The 22,975-nt window shown below is 39.2% G+C and overlaps 2 protein-coding genes across 7 annotated transcripts in view; one reads left to right on the forward strand and one right to left on the reverse strand.

Annotated features, from left to right (window-relative positions):
• Positions 1-6,005, reverse strand: part of SENP1 (SUMO specific peptidase 1) — a 35,189-nt gene extending 29,184 nt beyond the window's left edge. Inside the window, exons 1-4 of one of the 3 annotated variants that reach the window (XR_014173704.1) lie at positions 5,517-6,005; positions 3,878-3,926; positions 2,666-2,796; positions 1,767-1,851 (exon numbers count right to left, since the gene is read on the reverse strand). Coding sequence is in view for 2 of the 3 variants with exons in the window: in XM_081934486.1 (XP_081790612.1) it covers positions 1,767-1,851; positions 2,666-2,796; positions 3,878-3,884 (223 nt within the window). In the remaining variant the exon portion in view is untranslated. The remainder of the gene's footprint in view (positions 1-1,766; positions 1,852-2,665; positions 2,797-3,877; positions 3,927-5,516) is intronic. The other 2 variants (XM_081934486.1, XM_081934485.1) reach the window with 2 other exon arrangements.
• A 109-nt stretch (positions 6,006-6,114) lies between these two features.
• The window catches only part of PFKM (phosphofructokinase, muscle), a 48,106-nt gene continuing 31,245 nt past the window's right edge, over positions 6,115-22,975 (forward strand). The window contains exons 1-2 of one of the 4 annotated variants that reach the window (XM_081934488.1): positions 6,115-6,224; positions 16,518-16,616. In XM_081934488.1, coding sequence (XP_081790614.1) covers positions 16,526-16,616 — 91 coding nt within the window. In that variant the 5' untranslated portion in view covers positions 6,115-6,224; positions 16,518-16,525. Of the gene's footprint in view, positions 6,225-6,752; positions 7,002-7,679; positions 7,824-9,557; positions 9,576-16,517; positions 16,617-22,975 lie in introns of those variants that run through there. The other 3 variants (XM_081934489.1, XM_081934487.1, XM_081934490.1) reach the window with 3 other exon arrangements.

Below are 22,975 nucleotides of genomic sequence, written 5' to 3' on the forward strand. Positions count from 1 at the left end.
GCTTTATGGTTAAATAAACTGCTTTGTGTTAATAATTAACTGGGTATTTTTATTTGTAAATTGCTACAATTCAATCCCAGTTTACAAAAATACTTTTAAGAAAATCACAATGACATGAGGATAGTCACTTGGCTGTCCATAATAAATTACTACCAAATTTTCCTACCAAACTTTGAGCTAAACTAAAATTTTACTTGGTTCTATCTACTTTTTCATAAACAGATATTCAATATTGTAAAGATGCAAACAAAAAAAGTTCAATATGCAAAGAGTATGCAAATGAACATATCAGAATATTCAATCAAAATACATATATTTTACAAGTTTAAGTCTATGCTTGCTAAATTAGCAATGCCTTTCTTAAAGAACCTGAATTCAGACCAAACTATAGAACAGGGTTATCAAACTGGTGGCTGGTCGGCTATTGCGTCACAAAGCAGGCCATGTCCACCCCAGCTCTGCAAAGGCAAAAAATGTTGCAATACGTCGTGTGACGCGATCAAGTTTGACACCTGTGACAAAGTGTCTAAATCCTGACAAGTCCAAATCCTGGCAAGACCATGTGGTTCGTTAGCTCAGGGAGAATTGCCACCTCTGGTCTTGGATGGGGTGGCACTACCACAAACAGACCCTGTGTGTAATCTGCGGGTTCTCCTGGAGTCACAACTCCTGCTTGAGGAGCAGATGGTGGTGGGGGACAAGAAGACCTTTGCGCAACTGCGGGTTGTGTGCCAGTTACTCCCTTTCCTGGACTAACAAATCCATACTCACAGTCTGTTGTGCCCTACTCACTTTCTGTCTTGACTATTGCAATGCGCCCAACATACACCAAGTCTTCCGGCACTGGCCACTCTGGGCGTACGCTCTATGGTTGTGGGCCAGCTGCCGGCAGAGCATACAACCATAGAGCGTACGCCCAGAGCGGCCACTGCCGGAAGACTCAGTTTGGAAGCTGCCGAAAAAGCCATGCTGGGATGGTGGTGGCGTCGGCAGCAGCAGAGGTGTCCTGGCTCTGCAGGGAAAGCTGGGCCAGGGTATCGTGAGGCTGGGAGGTGCATGAGTGAGAGCGGAACAGCTGCTTGCGCAACCCCCCTCTCCAGCTGTGCAGAGCGCCATTCACTGGCATTTCGAAGGCGCCAAGCAGCAGGAGCCGGGTGGCAGCGAACAGGTGCTCACGCGGCTTGGCGATACCCCTAGGTCAGTGACTGTGCCCAGCTGGAAAGGGGGTTTGCCGGGTGGCTGTTCATGAGCGTGGTCGCTTCATGGCTGTTGTATTGCGCTGCTGCGACAGTGCAACACAGCCATTCGCCCATGAGGCTGTGCCCGGCTCTTTGGCACCCCGCTCCGAAGAGAGCAGCCACCCAGCAACCCCAAAATAATAAACCCTCCCCTCATAATAATGCCCAAGCCATATTTTGTGGGTAAAAAAAAATAAGATCCTGTCTTATTTTCGGGGAAATACGGTACCAAGTCATCCAACCAGCAAAGTTGCCCCCATAAACTATGAAGAACATTACAATTTTATTAGCTCCCTATGGGAATATGGCTTCATGTTAAATGAAGACCATCCTTCTATTTAGTGGATGCTTTAGATTTAATTATAATTTGTACGGTATTAAAATTGAATCTAAAGCATCCACTAAATAGAGGGATGGTCTTCATTTAACATGAGGTCTTATTTCTATATCACATGTGACTTACTACCTAAATGTTAGAATCTTCTAATGGATCTTCATCTGTTTCAAAACCATTGCAGCCAGACTTACCTGGATAGTAATTAAAACTACAAGAAGTATTTCCCGTTAAACAAGTGGAAGGTCCCGCCAAGCTGTTAAACTTGTTTGATAAAAACTAAACAGAGAAACAAAAAATAAAGAAAATGTCAAGAAGAGAACTGTATTTAAAATGTTTTCAGTAAGTTCATTAGTTACAATTACATAATTAAAAAAACTGCAACCCCTAGTCCCTCTAAAATTCTGCAGTTACAAAATATAATGAAAATTGATTACAAAAGATACAAAAAATAGTATAAAACAAGCTAGATATGGCTATTATTTTACAATATATAGAACTTCAGTACTAAATAATTATCAACAAAGTTGGAAAAGCAAAAGTCAATCAGAGAAAGCTATTAAATGGAAACAGAAGAAATTGATAAACAAAATGTTATTACTGTTTGTGATTGTAAGGCAAAAAAAATTGGATCAAATTAATAAGTACAGGTACTCCTTGCATAATGACCATTTATTCAACCACTGTTGAGTTACAATGGGGCTGAAGGATGGTATTTATGACCATCTTCCAAGTTATAACTGTTGGAATGTCCCCGCCATTGATACTAAATGGTGCTGTTACACAATATTTCACCCAATGACCATATCACTTTGTGATGAAAATCCCAGTCTCAATTGGTGTTCAGCAAGGACCACATGTGCCAAATATTCTGTAATAAATGTTTCAGCATTTTTACTAATCACAGACGCTTGAATATATAGAAGCAGAGGATTAAAATCTTATAAATCTTGATCTAAGTAGCCAGAATGACACAGATAAGTTTCCAGCTTCTTTATTAAATGCAATTTCAACATTAATTTCTGATCAGACATATATTGGTTTATAAAAATCGTTATATAGATTAGAAAGCGGAAGTAGCCAATTCCCAAACCTTGTTGTCAGACAATGGATGCTGGTTGCCTGAAATAACATTCTGTTGCTCAGGAAAAGTCTTGAACACAGAAGTATGATTAGTTTGCATATAGTCCCCAGCATCCATCTTCATACAGTCAGCAGTTTCATCTTTAATTTAAAAAAAAGTATATTATTTGAGGGGGGAAAATAAGCAATTTGTTTTCTTGCTGTTGCAGATTCTACATAATAAAAGAGAAAATACTAAAGAATACATGTGAGACTTCAATAGAGAAAAGATTAAAAACTACACCAAAATACAGGCAATGTGTTAGTATTGCTCCACAATTTTAACACAGTGAAAGGTAACTATAATAACGAGAGCAAAAGATTAAATGTCTGCAATTTTGGACTTATGAAAAAAAATAAACAGAAGACAAAATGAAGTAGAAAAATTATACACATACGTGGAAAACATAAATCAAGCAACACTAATGTGAACAACTTGTAAAAGCAACAGAATATGCTTTCAGTGAGTACTTGCTGCTTCTAAAAAGGAATTATATTTTAAAATATTACTTTTAAAAGGTAAATATAAGAGAGTAGATAAGGACCCTTTGAATATAACTTGTTCACATTCCATTAAGGCATGATGTATTTAATCATATTTTGCTGAATGAACCAAATGGTTTCACTCATAACATTTAGCTGAACTGCAGTTTACACAGCATAATGGCTATGTTCACATAAAACAAGCCTTTGCCTGTACTCCAGCAAATCACATTATAGCCTAACAGAATATGTGAACCCAAGAGATGGAAAAAGAAGGGGATGTGTTCTCCCCTCACAATCTGGTTATTTTAAGTAGATCCAGCAATATATACAGAACCATTGTGTACATTAAAACTAAATTCCACTAATGAGTTTATCAAGAGATGAATAGTTGTGTGGTAGTTCTCACAAATCTACAATTACTAACTGAGGCATATGCTGTATGATCATTAAAGAAACCACAAATCAGGAACAAGTGGGTCCTTTGGTGTGAATAAAAGTAGTATATTTGCTCTCCTGGATAGCAAATACTTTGCAGCATTAGGGAAACCATTAGTTATAGAAATTGTTCAGAAATGCATTAATTCTTAAATGTAAAATAATAAATCTGATCATATCTAAAAATGAATGGCAATTGCTTTAATATTCTAAAACAGTAACTCAAAATTGACAATTAAGTGGATTAGTATAGCATGCTCACCCATCATTATGCTCCTTACATAACTGACTCAAGATAAATCTTCAAGAATCTGAGAAAAGAGCAGAAGATAAAGCAAATGTTTAACATTAAATAAACAGATGAACCAGATATCACATTTTTTTTAAAAAAAAGTCTTAGTGGAAAGGAAAAAAAAGTATTTCTCATGCCACAATATTTCCTGATATAGTCGGTAGTATTTGAAAGCGGTTGTTGATCTGCCATTTTGCATTTCTCTAACTCGACTTGGGATGACACTACAAACAATATTTCTGTCCTCTGAAAGCGGGAATCAAATTTGGTAATTTTCTCAAACGCTGACAAGAGCCATTTCAGACTACCAAAAACATTTGGGGCATGCCAGGTTGGGGAGGGCCAGTTGATACTCCCTTATGAAATCATATTAAAATATAATATCAATAAGCCATATTAATAACAACAAAAACAGCTCTTATAAAAAATGTACATCTTTCACCTGTTCACCCAAGTTCTACATTCCCTCTTATGGTGTGCTGGGAAAAAAGCTATGATAGATTTGTAACTTAACCAATAGAGTTTAAAAAAAAATAATTTTTTTTTCCAGAAAAAAGAAAATTTATCTCTTAAAAAATGTCATTTTATATATCGATGTTGCAAGTCTTGGGCAGATGTTTTCAGAACCTGATTATTGGCTCCAAACAAATTTTAGGCTGTTTTGTTTCCTTTCCTCCTTTCTAAAAAATAAGGCCCAGCATCCCAGCCTGTCCATATTTTTTCCAATGCGTGTCAGTCTAAATAATAAATCAATGTCAAAACATTTTTTGAAACAATCTCTCCAAAAGACAATCTGTTTATACTGATGTTGACTTTAAAAAAGAAGATCCGTATCTAACTCATACTCTTGATGTGTTTCTTGATGTAACTAAAAATTAAGAGTGGAACTAGTTATTCAGGGTGTGATTATCCTTTTAAATTAGTCTGCTATTCATGATGATAAATTTGTGAAGAACTGAAGGCAAACTGTAAGAGTCACAATTCTGGGTGTGTTCTTTTTCTCCCACATTCAGATTTCCCCATTCTGTTTTCACAAAGGCAAACAAATGTAAAGCAGGACAAGCTGTGGTGTCATTCACTAAACTAGAGGTTTTAAACCAGCTGTACTAGATGAACTCTGCAATCCCATACAACTCTATGACAAATGTTACCATTTTCACATATACGAGAGATATATATATCAACTGTTAATTCCAGATTGGTAACTTTATTGTCACGTTGAATGTATGCTAATCAGCATACATTCAAATGAAATATCATTGCCTATGTATACTAAATATAGTATACTATACTAAATTTATATACGATAGATTAGATAGATAGTATACTAAATACTGAACAGTAATCAGGCTTATTTAGTAACAAAGCCTAGTCTGAGCGCTGACACTAGGGGATAGCATGAGAGGCTAACATTTGTTTTGGACTATTCACACCCATCCTTCCCCTATCAGCGCTGTTAAGAGCTATATGGGGATATTCCATGCCCCAGGTGTCCAAAACCTCGTGTTTGCTAGGTGTTTTTGGTTATAACTTTCCTCACCCCCAGGCAGCACCAAACAACGATAAGAGTTCGCGGGAACTTAATTCAAAAAACACGCAGGTTACCTACCTTTGGAACAGGGCTGGAATCAAAAATACACCACACACACACGAGAAATATGAAAACATTCGCAAGGAAACGCGACCAACCGTCAAGTTCCGTCAGGCCCGTCTCCCAAAGCAGGAGAGGTTAGAACTGAGGAAACTCCCGCGCTCGCCGTTCACTCGACCTCTCTTTTCTCTCTTCCAGTCACTTTCAGGCCTTCAAAGGGGACGGGAGGAAAGCAGAGCGGGAGCGCAGAGAAAGGGGCTCTCGAGGGAGGCGTGCGGGGCCTGAGAGATTACTGGAAAGGCGCGCTGTTGCCATAGGGACACTTCCAGACCCCCATCCTCACGCCGGAAGCTAAACCGACCACCATGACGGAGAAGAGGGCAAAATCGACCGCTTCCCTTCCCCCGCCCTTTTTTTCCCTTTCCCCCCTTCCCGTTCGCTCTTTCTCCCCTCTCGAAAACGCCACCCGCGGTCCTTTCTTTCTTTTCTTTCTTTCCAACCGGATTCGAAGAGGCGGGAAGCCCCCAGACGCAGCCGGAAGCGAAACTACCTTTCCGGTTTTCTTTGCCCCGCCCTTCATTTCCCTCCCCCCCCCCTCTTCCGGGGAACGGAAGCAGCCCGCTTAGAAGACTGGCGGCGGAGACGGTGGGGACTTCTAAAGGGGCGGGGGAACAAACAGGAGGAGGAAAAAAAAAAAGCTCGTAGCCGAAGTCTTGAACTGAATTGGTAGGCGGAGGGGCTGCGCACGCGCGAGTCTCTCTCGCTTTTTTTTTTAAGCGCGTGCGCGTTTTCTCAGCCCACGTGTGGTTTTGTGTGTGTGTGTGTGTGTGTTAGATTGGTGATACCTGGTCCTTGTTCCGTAATAACGGAGGGTTTCCTGAGATTGCGAAAGGGGTAGGGGTGGGGGATTATATGCATGGAGTGAATCGTTGAATATTAATGGGCTGTTCCTGGCTCGTTAGAAAACGGATTCTGGAGTCCAATTGGGCAGCACCTATTATTTTTTTTAGAGATGTGCATGGAAATCTATGGCGCTACCGCAACTCATGTCGGGCGGGAGTGGGGTTCACCAAGCTCGGCAAAGTTTGTAGGCACCCGAGTATGTGATCGGCGCCCAGTCTTAGCCGATGTGGCCAGCAGCGGTGCGAGATTTCGGAAATTGCAGCTCAAAAGCATCTGGAAATAAGGCAAAGAATTGCTGTCCTTGGGCACAGAGCGGAACATTTGAGATAAGGGTTTTATCATGATTGGGATTAAAGCTATTTTACCATCGGGTGCTTTGTCTTAGAGATGCTTTAAATTAATTTTTAAAAAGGATGAACTTCTGTGAAAGCCGTCCGCAGTTATATTCTGAAACAAGGCGTGACCATAATGAGACTTACTTCTGAGTAAGCATGTACAGTACAGGTTTGAATTGCCCGTGGGTGTATTCATCGTGGTGAGCAATAAATTAGTAATACTGTGTCTTTTCTGGGGCATTTGCGGAGTGAAAAGCTGAGAATGGTAAGTAAATGCATTTTTATAGCACAAGTGACCGTGTACACTAGTTGAGGGACGCATTGTAATCTTTTAATATCTACATTTGATCTTTTTTTAAAATTACACTTAGCTCATAGGTGCCTGGTGTTTCGTGATGTGACTCTGATATAACTTGGTTTGCTGTTTATAATGAAACAACTCTAACTCCAAACACAATTCATGTTGCTGCAAGATGGTTACAGCCTGATTTTATTTCTGCATGCTTGAAGAAATGCTTAACAGCCACCATCCTGAATCTATCATCATCTAGATGGATTGGAAAAATAAATAAATAAATGTGTATGCCATGACTCATCCAGACTTCCAGATTTCAAAAGAATTCAAGAGATTCCAGATTCTTTGTCAGCGTAGAAAAATCTAATAACCCTAGTCTGCACATATGGAGAGTGCTGAGCTACCTGGATTATAGTACACTTGTTATTTTTTTTCTTTCTTTCTCTAATAGAATTCATAGATCAGGGTTATCTTGTTTTGATGTAGCCCCGTAAAATAGATCTTGCTTTTGGAAAAGAGATCTACTTTTGAATGTAGACCAGCATCACAATTTCAGTGTAAGGACATGACTATTATATCCACCAATAAGAAAGACGGGTAACAGAAGCTGCTGTCTGGAGCCTAATATAGTATCTATAAATATCATACAGGACAGCACTCATGTCCTGGTTATGTGGTTTTCACTGGGCCTCTCAGTAGCAGGGTCCAGCCTTTTCATTTCAGTCTCTCTCACATTTGCAGCTGTTATCTTTTTAACGTATTTGTTCTCTGAAGAAAAAGAAGAACAATCAGGTTAGTAAGGATGCCTGTTTTAAATGTGCTGGATTTTCCTGCTGAAGCATCATAGGGTATTGGGGGACACTGGATAGCATTTGGTCTGTTCATAGGTAAGAAGTCACTTTGATTCATGTCTGGAAGTGTTTCCACAGGAGATAAGGACAATTCTCCCTCAGCTTTGCAACTAACCCAGGGTGTTTTGTCTGCTCTAGCAGGCCAGGGGGGGGGGGGGGGGGAAATGATACAGGATTTTTAAAAAATGAAGTCATGTTTACTTTGACCAAAGATAATGATCTTTCCAAAGTGGATAAATATACCATAGTGTGCAACTTAATTAATATTTTGAAAGAAAACTGACTCCAAGTTGGTACTTTATAGGAGAACATTGTGCTGCAAATATGTTGAGGTAGAAGGTAAAATGGCAGAATATTTTCTCATTATTTTACCACATGTATGTGCATTTTGTATAAGATTGAGAGCTCTATTTAATCCTTGAATATATACTGCTCGCCAATCTTAACAGTGGGTGGCATCACATCATAAAACTAAATTTGTTAAATTGAATCAAATGACTTAAAATAAATAGTTCATTTCTCTACACTAAGTTTTCCCTTCTGTTACATTAACAATTACAATATCTGGCATCTGTACCCAAAAGTTTTGGCGATTCTGCTTAATACTTATGTGTCTGCGGAGTTCACATATGGGTCTCTAGGCTGAATCAGTGAATATGATGTAGCTGTATATGAATTGATTAAGGCTGGTGTATAATACTAAGTCGATGCTAGACTTCCTTTAGAAGGAAACTTCAAAATAGTTGAAATGCTGATGAACATTTTCAATTGATACAATTTTATATTTAGTTAGCAAAGTGATATAAGTCTTAATACTGTGACTTGTTTAAATGCGTGTTTTCATCTTGTTCCTTAGTCTACATCTGCAATCCTTTCTCGCTTCCTAAAACATGGCAAAGGTAGTTTTTTCTAGTCTTTGTAAGAGAATGTGAAGAGATAAAGTCCAGCTCGACTGTTACTTGCTAAGTTATGTGAGCTCTGCTTGGAAGTGGTGCACCACAGAATTCAGTCCCCCTTCATTCATTGAGAAACCTGTTTAAATTACATTCCTTATTTCTATGTACATTGCCTTCTGTGGTTTTTTTATTTAAGTACTATATAGGCAGATCCATTATCTTGTCTGCCTTAGGACATATCCTTTACTTTGTGCCTACTATATATGTTTGGATTCCAGCTCCCAGAGCCGCAAATCTTGAAAACGCAAGACTAATTAAGTGAAATTGCTTTGCCTATCATTCTCACCCAAGGTTCCTTGTGGCCCAGTGGTTAGAAGGCAGTATTGCAGGCTAATTCTGCTGACTGCCAGCAGTTCAATTCTGATCGGTTCAAGATTGACTCAACCTATCCTTCCGAGGTTGGTAAAATGAGGACCCAGATTGTTGGGGGCAATATGCTGATTCTGTAAACCACTTAGAGAGGGCTGTGAAGCAGTATATAAGTCTAAGTGCTACTGCTATTGCTACTCTGGCAGTGGTTCTAAACAGCAAAGAAAAGAATCTCCCAAGGTGTCAGCCCCACCAGGTAGACCAGATCATGAAATCAGCTCTACAAGATGGCTGAAACTATTTTTATTAGAATTGGCTATATTAATGGAATGTTGCAAGTCTAATTGCATTATCCTTTCTCCTCCTCCTTCAGAAGAAAACTTCAAAATAGGTGAAGCCCTGATGAACATATTCGGTGAATTAAGGAGGTATCTGATCTGCTTCCAAAAGATTTCTGGACTTTAAAAAATGCTTTAACCCCCTGTTACCTAGGCAGCAAGCAGCACCTGTATATCTCTGTCTATGTCAGGTAGCCCTACAATCCCAGTTGGAAGTAGAATTTCAGTCACTAGGTGATGCAGTTGTTAAGCAAGTCATCATATCACCAGACCCGATTTTATAACCACTTTACATTGGTTGTTAAGTGAACCATGAAGTCACTAAACGAATCCTGCTTCCCCAACTGACTTTCCATTATGTCTGCCAACAAAAAAAATGTATTTTTAAAGGGATGAACTCCAAAGCACTGACCAAGAGCAGAATCCTTGTATTTCTTCAGGACGGATTATTAAAACAATGTTGAATAAACAGGATAAAGGGAAACTAGCAGATATGACAAGATGAAACTTCCCTGTTTGAAGAGGTCCAAAATGAAGAATTCATAGAAAATAATAATAAAAAAACCTAATCCAGTTTGCTTTTAGCTTCTCCACTACTTCTTGTGTTACCCATTCTTATCTCCACTATCTTCTGCTGTCCCCCAGAAATCCTCATTACTGGGAAAAGAGTGGGCAGGAAAGAGCTTTTGGCAATGTTCTACAATCTACATCATAAAATATATAACAGTACACGGTGGCACAGTGGTTAGAGTGCAGTACTGCAGGCTGCTACTGCTGATCATCAGCTGTCAGCAGATTGGCAGTTTGAATCTTACCAGGCTCAAGGTTGACTCAGCCTTCCATCCTTTCAAGGTGGGTAAAATGAGGACTCAATCCTCAAATGAGGATTGTTGAGGGCAATATGCTGATTCCGTAAACTGCTTAGAGAGGGTTGTAAAGTACTGTGAAGCAGTATATTAGTGCTAGTACTGATTTCTAGATCAATTTTGCATTTTAAATGTATTAAGTCCTGTCAACATTAGCTAAACTGGTAAATTGGGTTAGCTCCCCCCCATACTGTAGAAAATGGTATCTTTGTAAGGAAAATGGATGGATATAATTTAATATAGCCCTTTTTTTTAATGATGAGGGCTCTAGTAGTTTTTGAATTGGTGTGCCAGCAGCCACACTCAATAAAATAGATGGCAACAGCATGGAAAATTTGGCAAAGCTCAGGGATCTTGAATTTTAAACATTAAATAAAATGCAGTTTAGTTAACATAATTCTCTATGTACTTTTTTTCCTTGTTATATAAAAAATACAATTTGCCTGTAACTTTTGAGAGAGAATAAGAAGATGCCACAAAGCTTTAGGGTCTATCTGTGAGTTATTACTAATTATTTGTGACACAGAATGTTTAGGGATGAACAGAGACGGAAATTGTCACCTGCTTTACAGAAGTATGTCACTTTCCAAGGAATTTCATTTGCGTTAGGCACGAGTAAGTAACAATTTAAAAATTAAAAGTTGGTCGTTATGATCCTGTGGAATTTCCCTATCTTAAATCACTTGTAGCTGCATCATGGAATATCAAGGATTCTGTATTCCCTCCCTCCATACAATGACACTGTCCACATGTTGGCAGAGTTATGGACAGATCATTTTATGTTTTGGCATAGGGTTTCTTTAGATATAATGCTAAGTTAGGATTATTAATGATGATGTATTTCCAGCCATAGTATTCAGTTTCACTTATTCCTAGCTGAAAAGTCGCTGCGGTTCAACTTTTTGGTTCATGTCCATTCTGGGCTTACTCAGTAACATTTCATCAATTGTTTCTTTGAACCCAATCTGTCTCTTAAGCTTGTTTGGGGGGAAATGGAGTGCTGTGTTTGTCACCTTGAGTTATGTAAGCAAAAGCAGAAAAAATTAACAAGATGGTAATAACGATAAAAAAGTTAATCATATCACTCAACCTATGTGAACCAGGACTATATTAATACAGCTCTTTAGGCATATTTTATCTCACATAAGATAAAATTCATCCATTTGTGAGTAGAATTGTTGTATGGATCCAGTCATTCTGGTTTGTAAAAAAAATGACATGTAAAAATGGATAATATTTGTAATATCATGGGCTACACTTTAATACTTTTAATGTTTTGGTGACAGGACACACAATGGTCGTCTTACATCAACAGAAAAGATAGGCCAAGACTCCAATGTTCACTGTTTTGTAATTAATGGATACATTAAACCTATTTGCAGCTTAATTGTCCTAGTTTAGATTTTTGTATAGTACTTGTTTTTTACCTAAACAAACTCTCAAAGTGTGATTTCAACATTCTATTTCAGCAGTACTATGGGAACAATGGCCACAAAAATGGAGTTAATAATCTGTATATACCATACAAGCTGCCTGTCCCATATTCATAGCTTAGTGTTATTGTCTGTACCCACTTTTTTATTCAGTAAGCTATTGTATATACACAGACCATAGTTTAGCATGATCTGAGAAGTAGGTCCTTAGTATATAGTGAAAAATGATTTTGGAACCATTGGACTATATAGACGTCCTGAACAAGAATTGAAAGAGTTTGGTGTAGCAGCCAAACTGCTGAAATTTGTAGAAGAACCTTGTTAGTCTGGTGGTTATAGTTATATAATCTGGTGTTATAGTTTTTGCCTGCTCAAATATTTGAAATCTGTTTTTTGTACGGCATCCAGAAGATTGCAGCAACATTTGTCCTCCATGGATTAACATTTCTCTGAAGAAGTATTTTTTCTTGTATTTCTAATGACTCCCACCCACCCCCACCCCCAGTTTATGTCTGCTTTGTACCTATTTCTCAGACTGTTTGGGGGATCTAGAAATTTGGACTAGGACTCCCATTGTGTCCTTCATTATCCAATCCACCTCACAGGTGTCAGATGGAAGAAGGCTGTATGCAGAATTATAGTGATAGGTGGAGACTCAATATATAAACTTCTAGTGAGGTGCCAATCATAGCAGTAGGAGAGGGTTGAAGGGCTTGGTATGTTCAGCCTATAGCTTAAATCACAAAATCCAGGTTAAATTCTAGCCAGAAAATAGGAGAAACTTTTATATGTTTGTTTATTAGATGTGTGTGCTGCCCATCTCATCCAGATTTTACATTGAAAAAAAGCAGCTAGTCGTCATACCTTTGTAACCTAGGAAATCATACCTCCCTATCATGTCCTAGAAATGGGGCATGAAGCTGTTGTGATGAGTGCAACTGAATAATGCAATATTTGATTTAATACAAATTATTACAACAATAGAGTCACATTTAATGCAAACCAAAATTCAGTTAATATCAGGGTACTCCATGCTCAGTTGAGATCACTTAAGAGTTAAGAGTTTAAGGCACTGCTTCTTCAGTCTGCACTTGTTTATCTTTGTGCATATGCTGCTGCCTGACAATTTGCTTTAATAGTTTTAAGAAAAGCCCTTAACAACATGGACCAAAGGGAGATTACTTCAGATGAAAATGTTACAAGTGCAAAAAAGAGGCTCATTATTAACATTTTTTCATTGCCTAATTCCATCAGATTGGAAGCAATTATCATATTTTGTATATAATTATAACTTTGAATAGTGCAAATTTGAATAATGGGACCATTTCATGATATTACTTGAGACCTGGCTGTATTATGCAAACATTATTTTGGTCCTGATGGCCCAGTGGTTAGAATGCAGTTTTGTTGGCGAATTGTCATAGACTCCTAGACTGTGGGCAGAATTAGTCTGTAATAGTGCATTCTAACCACTGCATTGCCAGGGCTCAAAATAATGTTTGCATAATACACCTAAGGTCTCCAGTACTACTATAAAGTGGTCCCATTATTCAAAGTTGCATTATTCAAAGTTATAATTATATGCAAGATATGGTAATTGCTTCTAGCTGGGTCTATGATAATTTGCCGTAGCCAACTCACCATGACCAACTCTGCCCAAAACATCATGGGGTGGTATATAATTTTAAGTGCTATTGCTACTTGATCTCACAAGTCAATTGTATTTGTTAGAAACCATCTTTATGGAACAGAAGTTTTATGTAAAATGCCCCTTGTACCTTTCCTTATTTATTAAATTTTAATGCGGCCTATCTCACTTTGCAAAGCAACTCTGGACGGCTTACGTTTCGTAAACAATTTTACATTGAGTTATTAAAAACATAGCAAGAAAAGAAGAATGGGCTTTCATGTCATCAGATAAAAGAGGAACTGTTAATTTGAAGTAGGAAGTAGAAAAAATAAGATTTCTTTTTAAAAAAGATATCCAGATCTTTAGCATTCTCCCTTTTTTCCCCACACCGCAAATGTGACTGTTAGAAGCCTGCTCCAAATTTAGCTTTGGAAACATGAAAAGTAGGAGTTTGCCTCATGCGCCAGAAGCCCAAATCTTACAAAATTAGCAGAGGGAATAACAAAAACAGCACGCTGTGCCAGCATCTTCATATTAAAGGCCTTTCAAAATGAGGTGCTACCTGTCTGGTGTAACCTGCTGCATCTCAAGCTGAAGAGCTGAGAGATATTTTCAGTTCCTGAATCTATAATGCTGTCACTGAGACTCCTCAGCAAATGGTTGTGACCTAGGAAATGGGAATAAGCTGCCTTGGTTTCCTAGCAACATCATACTGCATGCTCACACCAGGTACCTGTAAAGTTAAGAGAGGCAGAGGAGGTATTTGCTGCATCATGGATTTGGCTTCTAAGACAAATTTCTGTTATGTGAATGAAGTTCAGCCAGGCATGTGGGAGGCAAGATGGACTATGCTAGGTAATAAATGAAAACAGAACAAAAGCAGCACCAGAAGTAAAGAGCGATGACGTTCTGGATGGGGTTTGACTACAGCTCCCAGAATTCCTAGTGAATATGGATTATTGACCTAATACATCCAGAAAGTGACAGGTTTGAAACCACTAATAAGCTTAATACATTTATGCCTGGCTTTTTTTTTTTTTTTTGCATTGACTGAGTTCTTGATCTTGTTGCATGCAGACAGCTGCCTCTGAATGACAACTCCTGTCAGGTTACAGATAACTGTATAACTAGAGAAAAAATATCAGCTGTGCCATGAATACAGTAGCTTATGCCAAACCTCTATATCACTTGGCAGTTTTTAACACTTGCAAGTTTGAACTATCAAAGCAAGTAGGGCTTGGACTGTATTATATATAGGAAGGGTACTTTTGGATTTTCTCATCACCCCAACTACCAAGGTATACGGTAAAATATAAGAACTGTATAAATTGTAAATTAAAATATTTGAAGCACATCTTGCCAGCCCGTTGCAATAATGCATACCTTCATATACATATTTTATTTCCCTTCTATACATGCACAAAGCATGGATTTTGTGATGCATAACAGTTTATAACATCTGGACTGAAAGGAACTATGTGGAGTTTCATAAATATTTCTCCAGATTGGACAAATGACATTAAAAAGCAACAACAAATGGAGGCATATTGAGAAAAGAAACCCTTACCTTATAATATATGCTAATAGGCTAGTGAAAACTTCTCAAGGAAAAGGGCTGATGATTATAATTCACCAGACAGTGGCTGTCAAAAGGATTCACTTCATTTTGGAACTATTAGAAATTGATTTTTTTTTTGATAATGGAAACGTGCATGTGCTAATGTTTTATACATACAGTTACACATAGAATGGAGAAATATTTTCTTCTCTCTTGTAATGAAACTAAATGGGGAGAAATTCTGGCTGGAGAAAAAGAAATATGTTTTCACATTACAATATTATTCCACATGATTATAATGTTCATAATTCTAATGACTTTAAAAGGAAATAGGATAACTTCTTAAAGAATAAAGGCTACAAGTGATGGCTATCACATTTAGTGTCAAATAAAGAAGAGGGAGGCTGAGACACCTGCCAGGCTGTTTGTCTTTGACTTAGCATATATGAAATCGGCCATTGTGATTTGGAATCTGTAAATCTGTATGTCAGGGGGGAGCAAATGTTTTCTTACTAGCCTCCAAAGGCCACAAAAATGTTTGTGTCACCACAGAGAAAGAAATAGAACGTCCCTACGTTCTATTTAACGTTCTATTTAACATTGGAGGTTAAAGGTTTTAATGCTATTTTGAGCTAATAGAGGAAAGGTAGGCTTTAAATCCAGCAAATAATATAATAATATATCATATCATCGTATATTATATATCACAGCATACAGTCATGCTTTGTAGAACAGAGAAGTACATGTGCCCAAAACGAACCATCTGTTGCTACATTTAATCCCACAATTGGGGAGGGGTCTGCTCTGAGAGCCCCCGAATTGGAGTTGAGAATCTTCAGGTTGCTCACCCCTGCTGTACTCTAATTTCTGTTTTTTGTTGTTCTATCCTAACTTGACTGACTGTATGCCGTGAGGCAATATAAAGATTATGTTTTAAGATTAAGATGGAATATATTTAAGGATTCATCCTTCTGCTCACACTCCATGATCCAACTTTGGTTTTTAGAGTGGCATTTCCAATACACCTTGTTCTGCAGTCCTTAAAACAAAATATTTGTAATTTTAACGTTGCTTTCTCACATGTCTCGGGAGTATGTCCTGTTGAATTTAATGGCACTTGAAAAGAAAAGGGATATAGGACTGCTGCCTTTGCCTTTTTCTTTCCTATATTCTTATAGACTCTAATATTCCAATTCCAGTTCTCTCCCAAGTCCCTACAAGTACTTAAGCAAAACACAGCTAATAACGTAACATCATTTCAGAGTTCCTGTTCATTGGTACTCAGGACAGCTGGCCATGTACCCTTTAGGATTAGGTGTGACTGACGCAGCTTTAAGGATCACTTACATGTGACAGTCTCACTTATCATTGACCAGAGAGGAGGCGGGACAAAGACTTTGAAAAGCAACAACAGAGGTCTATGAAGGGCACTCTGGACCTCAGAGGCAGCGTGTCCGTTCCTAGCGGGAGAGGAACAGGGAGTCTGGGAAGACGACGGGCTTTTTCTCCATCAGCCACTTTAAGAACTTTTTGTTGATCTTCCAGCTCGGAGAATGGCACATACAACGTTAAAACATGAGCAAAGTAACACGATGGGGATTGGCAAGGCCATTGCTGTGTTGACATCCGGAGGCGATGCCCAAGGTAAGTGGATTGTCTGCTCTTCTCTGAATTTTTGTGGCTTTCAGATTACCTTTGTTAAATAGCCTGAAAAACAAGTGGCAAAAACTGCAATGGATTCCCAGTGGAATCAGGATCAAAGGCTGAATACTCCATGTTTTATTTTATTAATTTATTTTTCATTCTGTCTATCGGAATTTCCCCAGGCTAATTTGCAAATTGTTGCAAGTAGGTGTGCTACAGATTTATTCAAAGTAAAAAGTTTGTGGGAGGCACTGATTTGACTCATAGGTTCCTCCCCCCACCCCTGTCACTACAGTTGTTCTCCCAACCCCCTGAGAGTTTTTCCAACAGGGAAAACTTTTCCTCCATCACCCTCCATTGTGAATTTCAAAGGGGGATGTATGCTGGGATTGATCCTATTTATCAAGGCATTCTTTCTTTCTTCACAACAATCCCCCCCACCAGCTTTCTTATAGGGGAATCTTTTCCTCAGCTGCAGCACCCCCTCCCTAATCTTTCTACTGCTTAAAAAGTGTTTTAAAAGCAGTTTGGTTGGTTCTTTTGTTATTCATTTTCCCTCTCAAGTCAATGGCTTGCAGGATCAATTTTTTACTGCCTCCTGCCTATATTGTTTCCAGTCTTTTATTAATTAATCCCCCCCTTCCCCCCCCCTTAGCTTTCACCTTTCAAATCTTAGACTTTAGTCCATCTCCTGTTTTAGTTGTTGTTTAAGTGGATTAGAAAGCAATTGAATAGACCAGCATAATATACTGTGAATAGCACAAGACAGAAAAAAACAATATATACAGTATATACTTGATATGTATGTGTGGGTGTGTAACGTAACCACATAATCTAAAACTCACACATTCTTATATTGAAATAAATTAATGTTTACATTGTTTCAGTTTCAAAAGCCTTTTTGAAAATGTATGTTTTTTTCTCCGAATTCTTGTTGCACCATTAATATATACTATTTGTTTGCAGAGATTTATGAATAGAAAAAGGGTAGGTGACCATTTGTCAACACGCTGACGTTTTTCACAGTCTAGAAATTGGACTAGATGATCTCTAACTCCCTTTCTGTTTCTGATCTAATAGAACTTTAGTGGCTTGTTTTTCCTCCAACATGAAAACTCTTTGTATAATTATTTCAGAAGCTTGCATCATGATTCAGTGAGGTCTCTGTCTTGATATCAAATATTGTGTAAAATCCAGCCTATTGGTTCCTTAGCAGAAATATCACTCATGGACACACAATTGTGCTACCAGTTTGGCTTGCAAAATTTTTCATAGTTACTGTGTTCATCCCAATTATTCTTTTGGACAGATACAAAATAACAAATGCAGTGCATTTTGGGGGAAAAAAAATCTTTTTAGGGAAGAAATACCCGGACAAAAATTGCTATAAGGTTGTGAGCAGTACAAGGACAAAACTTTTTAGCTGTTACAAATGGCTCATTCATTATGTGGTTAGGACATCCCTAATTGATGGATAGAAAACCCAAATAATAGACTGGGGAAACCATGGCAACTCATGGAGGCAGATCCATCCTATCTGGGTCAAATCTTACTGATGATTTGATAGAGACTAAAATAGAGTTCTGCAAATGTTTTCAGACTGGAAATTCTTTTGGACTTCATATGGCATGTCAGAGGTCTTATGGCCTGCCTCTACTCCCCCCCTCCCCTCCCAGCCACTCCTCGCCTGCCTGCCAGGCTCTTTAGAGCCCCAACAAGAAGCAGTTGTTGGAGCTAAGCAGCCACCATGAGAAAGAATTGGCAAAATAGCTGGCTCAGTTCAAATTGGATCTGACCGAGAAGGAGGCTCAGCAGAAGCACCTCACTGAGGACTACGAGCATAAGCTTTCTAAACAGAGGGAAGTCCTGCAGGAGTGCAAGGCCAGGTACCGGTGCCTGGAGGCTCAGCGGGCTGAGATGGTCAGCTAGTTCCAAGCTATGATGCAGTCCCACTGGAACAAGGCCCTCCAGCTCTTTGCTACCAGCAGCGCTTCCCTCCACCTTCGCCCAAAGCCCCGCACCAGGGGGCTGAAGCAGACCCCAGTCAGAATTTCTTCCCCCCCTCCAACCCCTACAAAAAAAAACAGAAGAAGGGGGAGACTCTCTGCAGCAATCCAAATGTTCATTGCACGTATCAATCACCAGGGGCCGTACTTTGAGGACCCCTGATTTAGTGCAATATAAAAAATGAAAATATTTTTTCTGCAGACCACCAACATTTTGTTGCACACCACCAGTGGTCCCCGAGCCACCAGTTGGTGACTGCTGATGTGGAGGATATCCAGGATAGATATACTACACTAACCGGGGTTTTTGGCACTATTGCTCCTGAAATTCCCAAGCTCCTGTGCCCTTTGTTTAATTGGGATTATTACAAAACCAGAAAAAACAGATAGACTTTTTTCACACATGGCAAATTGTCTGCATTTTTTTTGAGTTGATTCTGAGAGGAAGTATTTAATGATTTTGGGGCAAGCCTTTGGCCAGCCATTTCCATGCTCTTAAGTTGCAGTGGAAAGTAATAATTATTGGAAATGATCAATAGGTTCTGGGCTTCATTTTCCTTCTTTGCTGGGGAAATATTCCTTAATAATGTTGAGTTTGTGTCTTCTTATCAATTCTGTAAGACTGATTGAGTGCCTAGGGCATTTGCATCTTCCTACCTCCAAAGCAGACTTTTTTAAAGTGGTAGCTAACCGCCACCTATTGCTTTGAATATGCAGAGTTTTCCCCTTGTTTCAATCAACCACTGGAGACAGTTTGGGGGTATATAATGGCTGGCATTGGATTACATCCCTTCTCCTGGTGTAGTATATTTGGAGCCAGCAAAAAGTTGGCATGGTAGACTGCTCTACAGTCACTTGACTTTAAATGTCAGCATTTCAAAAATAAAATGTGCAATCCTTCCTAGGGATGATCGAGGCATATGAGTAACTTGTAAGTAGCAAGAAATTTCAATCGCTCCAGAATGAAGGAGAGATAGCAGAGAAGTTTTAAGAATGAGACTCTGATCTAAGAATACAAATGCACTCCACAGAGCTCCCATTTGTTACATTGATCTTGAGTGTCATGGGTCCTTATTAAGAAGTCATTAGGAAATTCAGACTGTAACAATTAGTATTTGTACTTAGTATCCAAAGCATTCCTTATATGTTAATTTGGTACATTAAAATGGAATTGTGTCTGGGACAAAGTTGGAACCTGTGCTATTTCTTAGAGAAAGGTAGTCCAGCCAATAACCTGGCTGGAATGAAATAGTGTATCTATCATTGGAAATTATTGAAAATGGAAAATATATATCATTTTCCAAAGGAAATGTGGGCCAAAAAAAGGGGGGGGCAGATTTTCAGATACATCTATAGCGTTTCTTCGAAACTATTGTTAGAATATTCCTCGTCTTCGTGGGTTTTTTTTAGAACATCAGAATTTCCAGATTGTAATAGCGTGATGTTGCTTTCCGTAAGATTTTTTAAAAGCAAGTTTAAGAAAACACCTTTTATTTACTAATTTATAAAATTTATATGCCATCCATTTTACCTCTCCCCTCCCCCCCCCCCGGATCGGATTTTATCTATACTCTAATATTTTTGTCTGCAGTAGTTATATCCAGAAATAATTCTATATTTCCAACTGACGCACTGGAGTATAAGACACACCAAGATTTTGAAGAGGTAATTTTTTTAAAAAGGTTTTGCACTCTGCAGGCCACCCAAACCATCTATATGCCTCATTTTTTGTGAAAAATTGGGCATGCAGAGAGTTTGAGAGGTCTGCAAAGTGCTCCTGGGGGTTGGGGGGGCAGAAAGGAGCAAAAAACAGCCTGTTTTTCGTGAAAATGGGCCTGTTTTTCATATAAAATAAGGCATGCATAGGCTTTGGGAGGCTTATAGAGTGCTCCTGGGGGCTGGGGGGGAGCAAAAATGGGCAAAAAGCGCCCCATTTTTGCTCATTTTTACCCTCCCCAGGCCCCCAAGAGCACCTTGCAGGCCTCCCAAACCCTCTGCACGTCCATTTTTGTGAAAAACAGGATGCATGGGGGTGGGGTTATGGGAGACCAAAAATGCTGTATTCAGTGTATAAGACACCCCCAGATTTTCACCTTCTTTTTTGGGGGAAAAAGGTATGCCTTATACTCCAAAAAATATAGTATCTTTAAAAAAAAATCATACAGTGGTCCGCAGGATTTAAAATTGTGAATTTAGTGGTGCCTGAATTCTGAAAGGCTGGTGACCCCTGTTCTAATCCAACCCCCAAGGAGAAGAGCATTGTTCCATCTTTCTACTCCTTAATCTTACTTACTCTTGAATAATTTGTTGTACATTTTCAGGGCGTCCAGATCTGAACTACATGCTCAAACCATCATTTCTCTGTGCTAATTTTGCTTACTTTGCTTCGTTTCCGTTTTCCCTGAGTTTAGTCAGTTCCAGTAGACAATTTCAGATAATCTTCTTGGAAGTAAAGTATTCAGATTGCACAAGTTTTGTACTGATTTTTTTTTGGGGGGGGGGGGAGTACTCTTTTAAATAACTAAAAGTATTCAGTTACATCATAACTCCGGACATTTTAAATATAAAACAACGTAATATAATATATAAAATACCTAATACAAAACCAACAATAAGAAAAGGTACACATCTGGAAATATAATGCAAACTCTACCAGACCAATCATTCCAGAAGGAGTCTATAACTCCTTTAATCCAAAGCCTGAATGACTAGTCAGATTTTAAGGTTTGTTTAAATAAGTTTGGGATGGGGGCCATATGAAGCTGCATGGGAAACTTTTCTAAAGCAGTGCGGCAACAGATTGTTGTCAGCATTCCAAGCAGTAGTAGGATTCAACAAATTTTACTACCGGCTTGGTGGGCATGGCAGGAGAAGGATACTGTAAAATCCCCATTCCCTCCCGATCAGCTGGGACTCGGGAGGCAGAGAATAGATGGGAGCGGGGTCCGTCAGAGCTGGTTTTTACCAGTTCTCTGAACTACTCAAAATTTCCACTATCGGTTCTCCAGAACTGGTCAGAACCTGTTGAATCCCACCTCTGATTCCAAGTTATGCACCCATTTGAAGCAGAACTCCAAGGTAGATAGATTCCTCTAAGAATCTTCAGGGTTGATAAATGCCACTTGCTGGGTCCCCTCAGGTGACACAGGTACTCCTCGATGTATGACCACAATTATCAGCCCAAAATGTATGTTGCTAAGTGAGACATCTATTAAGTGAGTTTTGCCTCATTTTAAGATTTTTCATGCCACAGTTATTTAGTGAACCATTGCAGTTGTTAATTTAGTAACCCCATTGTTAAGTGAATTTGACTTCCCCATTGACTTTGCTTATCAGAAGATCGCAAAAGTTGAACCTGCGACACTGCAACCGTCATAAATATGAGTCAATTGCCAAGCATCTGAATTTTAATTACATGACCATGGGATGCTGCAACAGTCATAAGTGTGAAAATGGCCATCAGTCATTTTTTTCAGTGCCACTGTAACGTTGAATGGTCACTAAATGAAGTGTTGTAAGTCAAGGACTAACTGTACTATATAATTGAGGGGATCAAAGCCTGCCAATTCTGTCCAGTTGGGTAGGATATCTTAAAACTGCATAACATAGATGCCCCTCAGATAACAAGGCACTATACCTTAAATCCATGATGGCGAACCTATGGCACGCGTGCCCAATGTGGCACATGAAGCCATGTCACCCAGCACGCACGGCCTTGCCTGTTTGTCTTCTGGGTTTCTGGCGTGCATGCATGCAGAACGATCAGCTGTCCTTTGCATGCGCAGCAGTGCTGAAAACCAGTGTGCGCATGCGTGCTGGCCAGGTGATTGTCAGGTGCGCATGCATGCCAGAAACCGGAAGTTCATGTTTTTCACAACATGATCTCTTTGCGCACATGGCAGTGCTAAAAAATGACCTGCGCATGCACGCCGGTCAGCTGATTGTCAGGCGCTCATGCAGGCTAGAACCTGGAAGTTCGGCTTTTCTGGAGTGCAGCTCCGACAAGCATGTAAGTGTGCGTGATGTTTCTGCACAAACTTTTCAGCACTCAGTGCCGAAAAGGTTTGCCATCACTGCCTTAAATGATCACGAGCCTCTTGAATTGTTCTGGAAACCTGCTGGGAACCAGTGCAGCTCACAGAGCAAAAATGTTATATGGACGCCCTGCCTATACTGCTTTGTGTGAATACGCTCCAGCTTCTAAGTGATTTTCAATAACAGCCCCATATACAACACATTGCCACAGTCTACATGCAACGTGATCAATGCAGAGTATGTAGAAGTATGCAGGCAGATGACGCATTATATGATTTGTCTGTGTGTGAAGGCTTTCCTGCCCACAGTTCCCATCTG

This window comes from Natrix helvetica (genome assembly GCF_964273705.1).
Source record: "Natrix helvetica genome assembly, chromosome: 1".
Classification (NCBI taxonomy): domain Eukaryota; kingdom Metazoa; phylum Chordata; class Lepidosauria; order Squamata; family Natricidae; genus Natrix; species Natrix helvetica.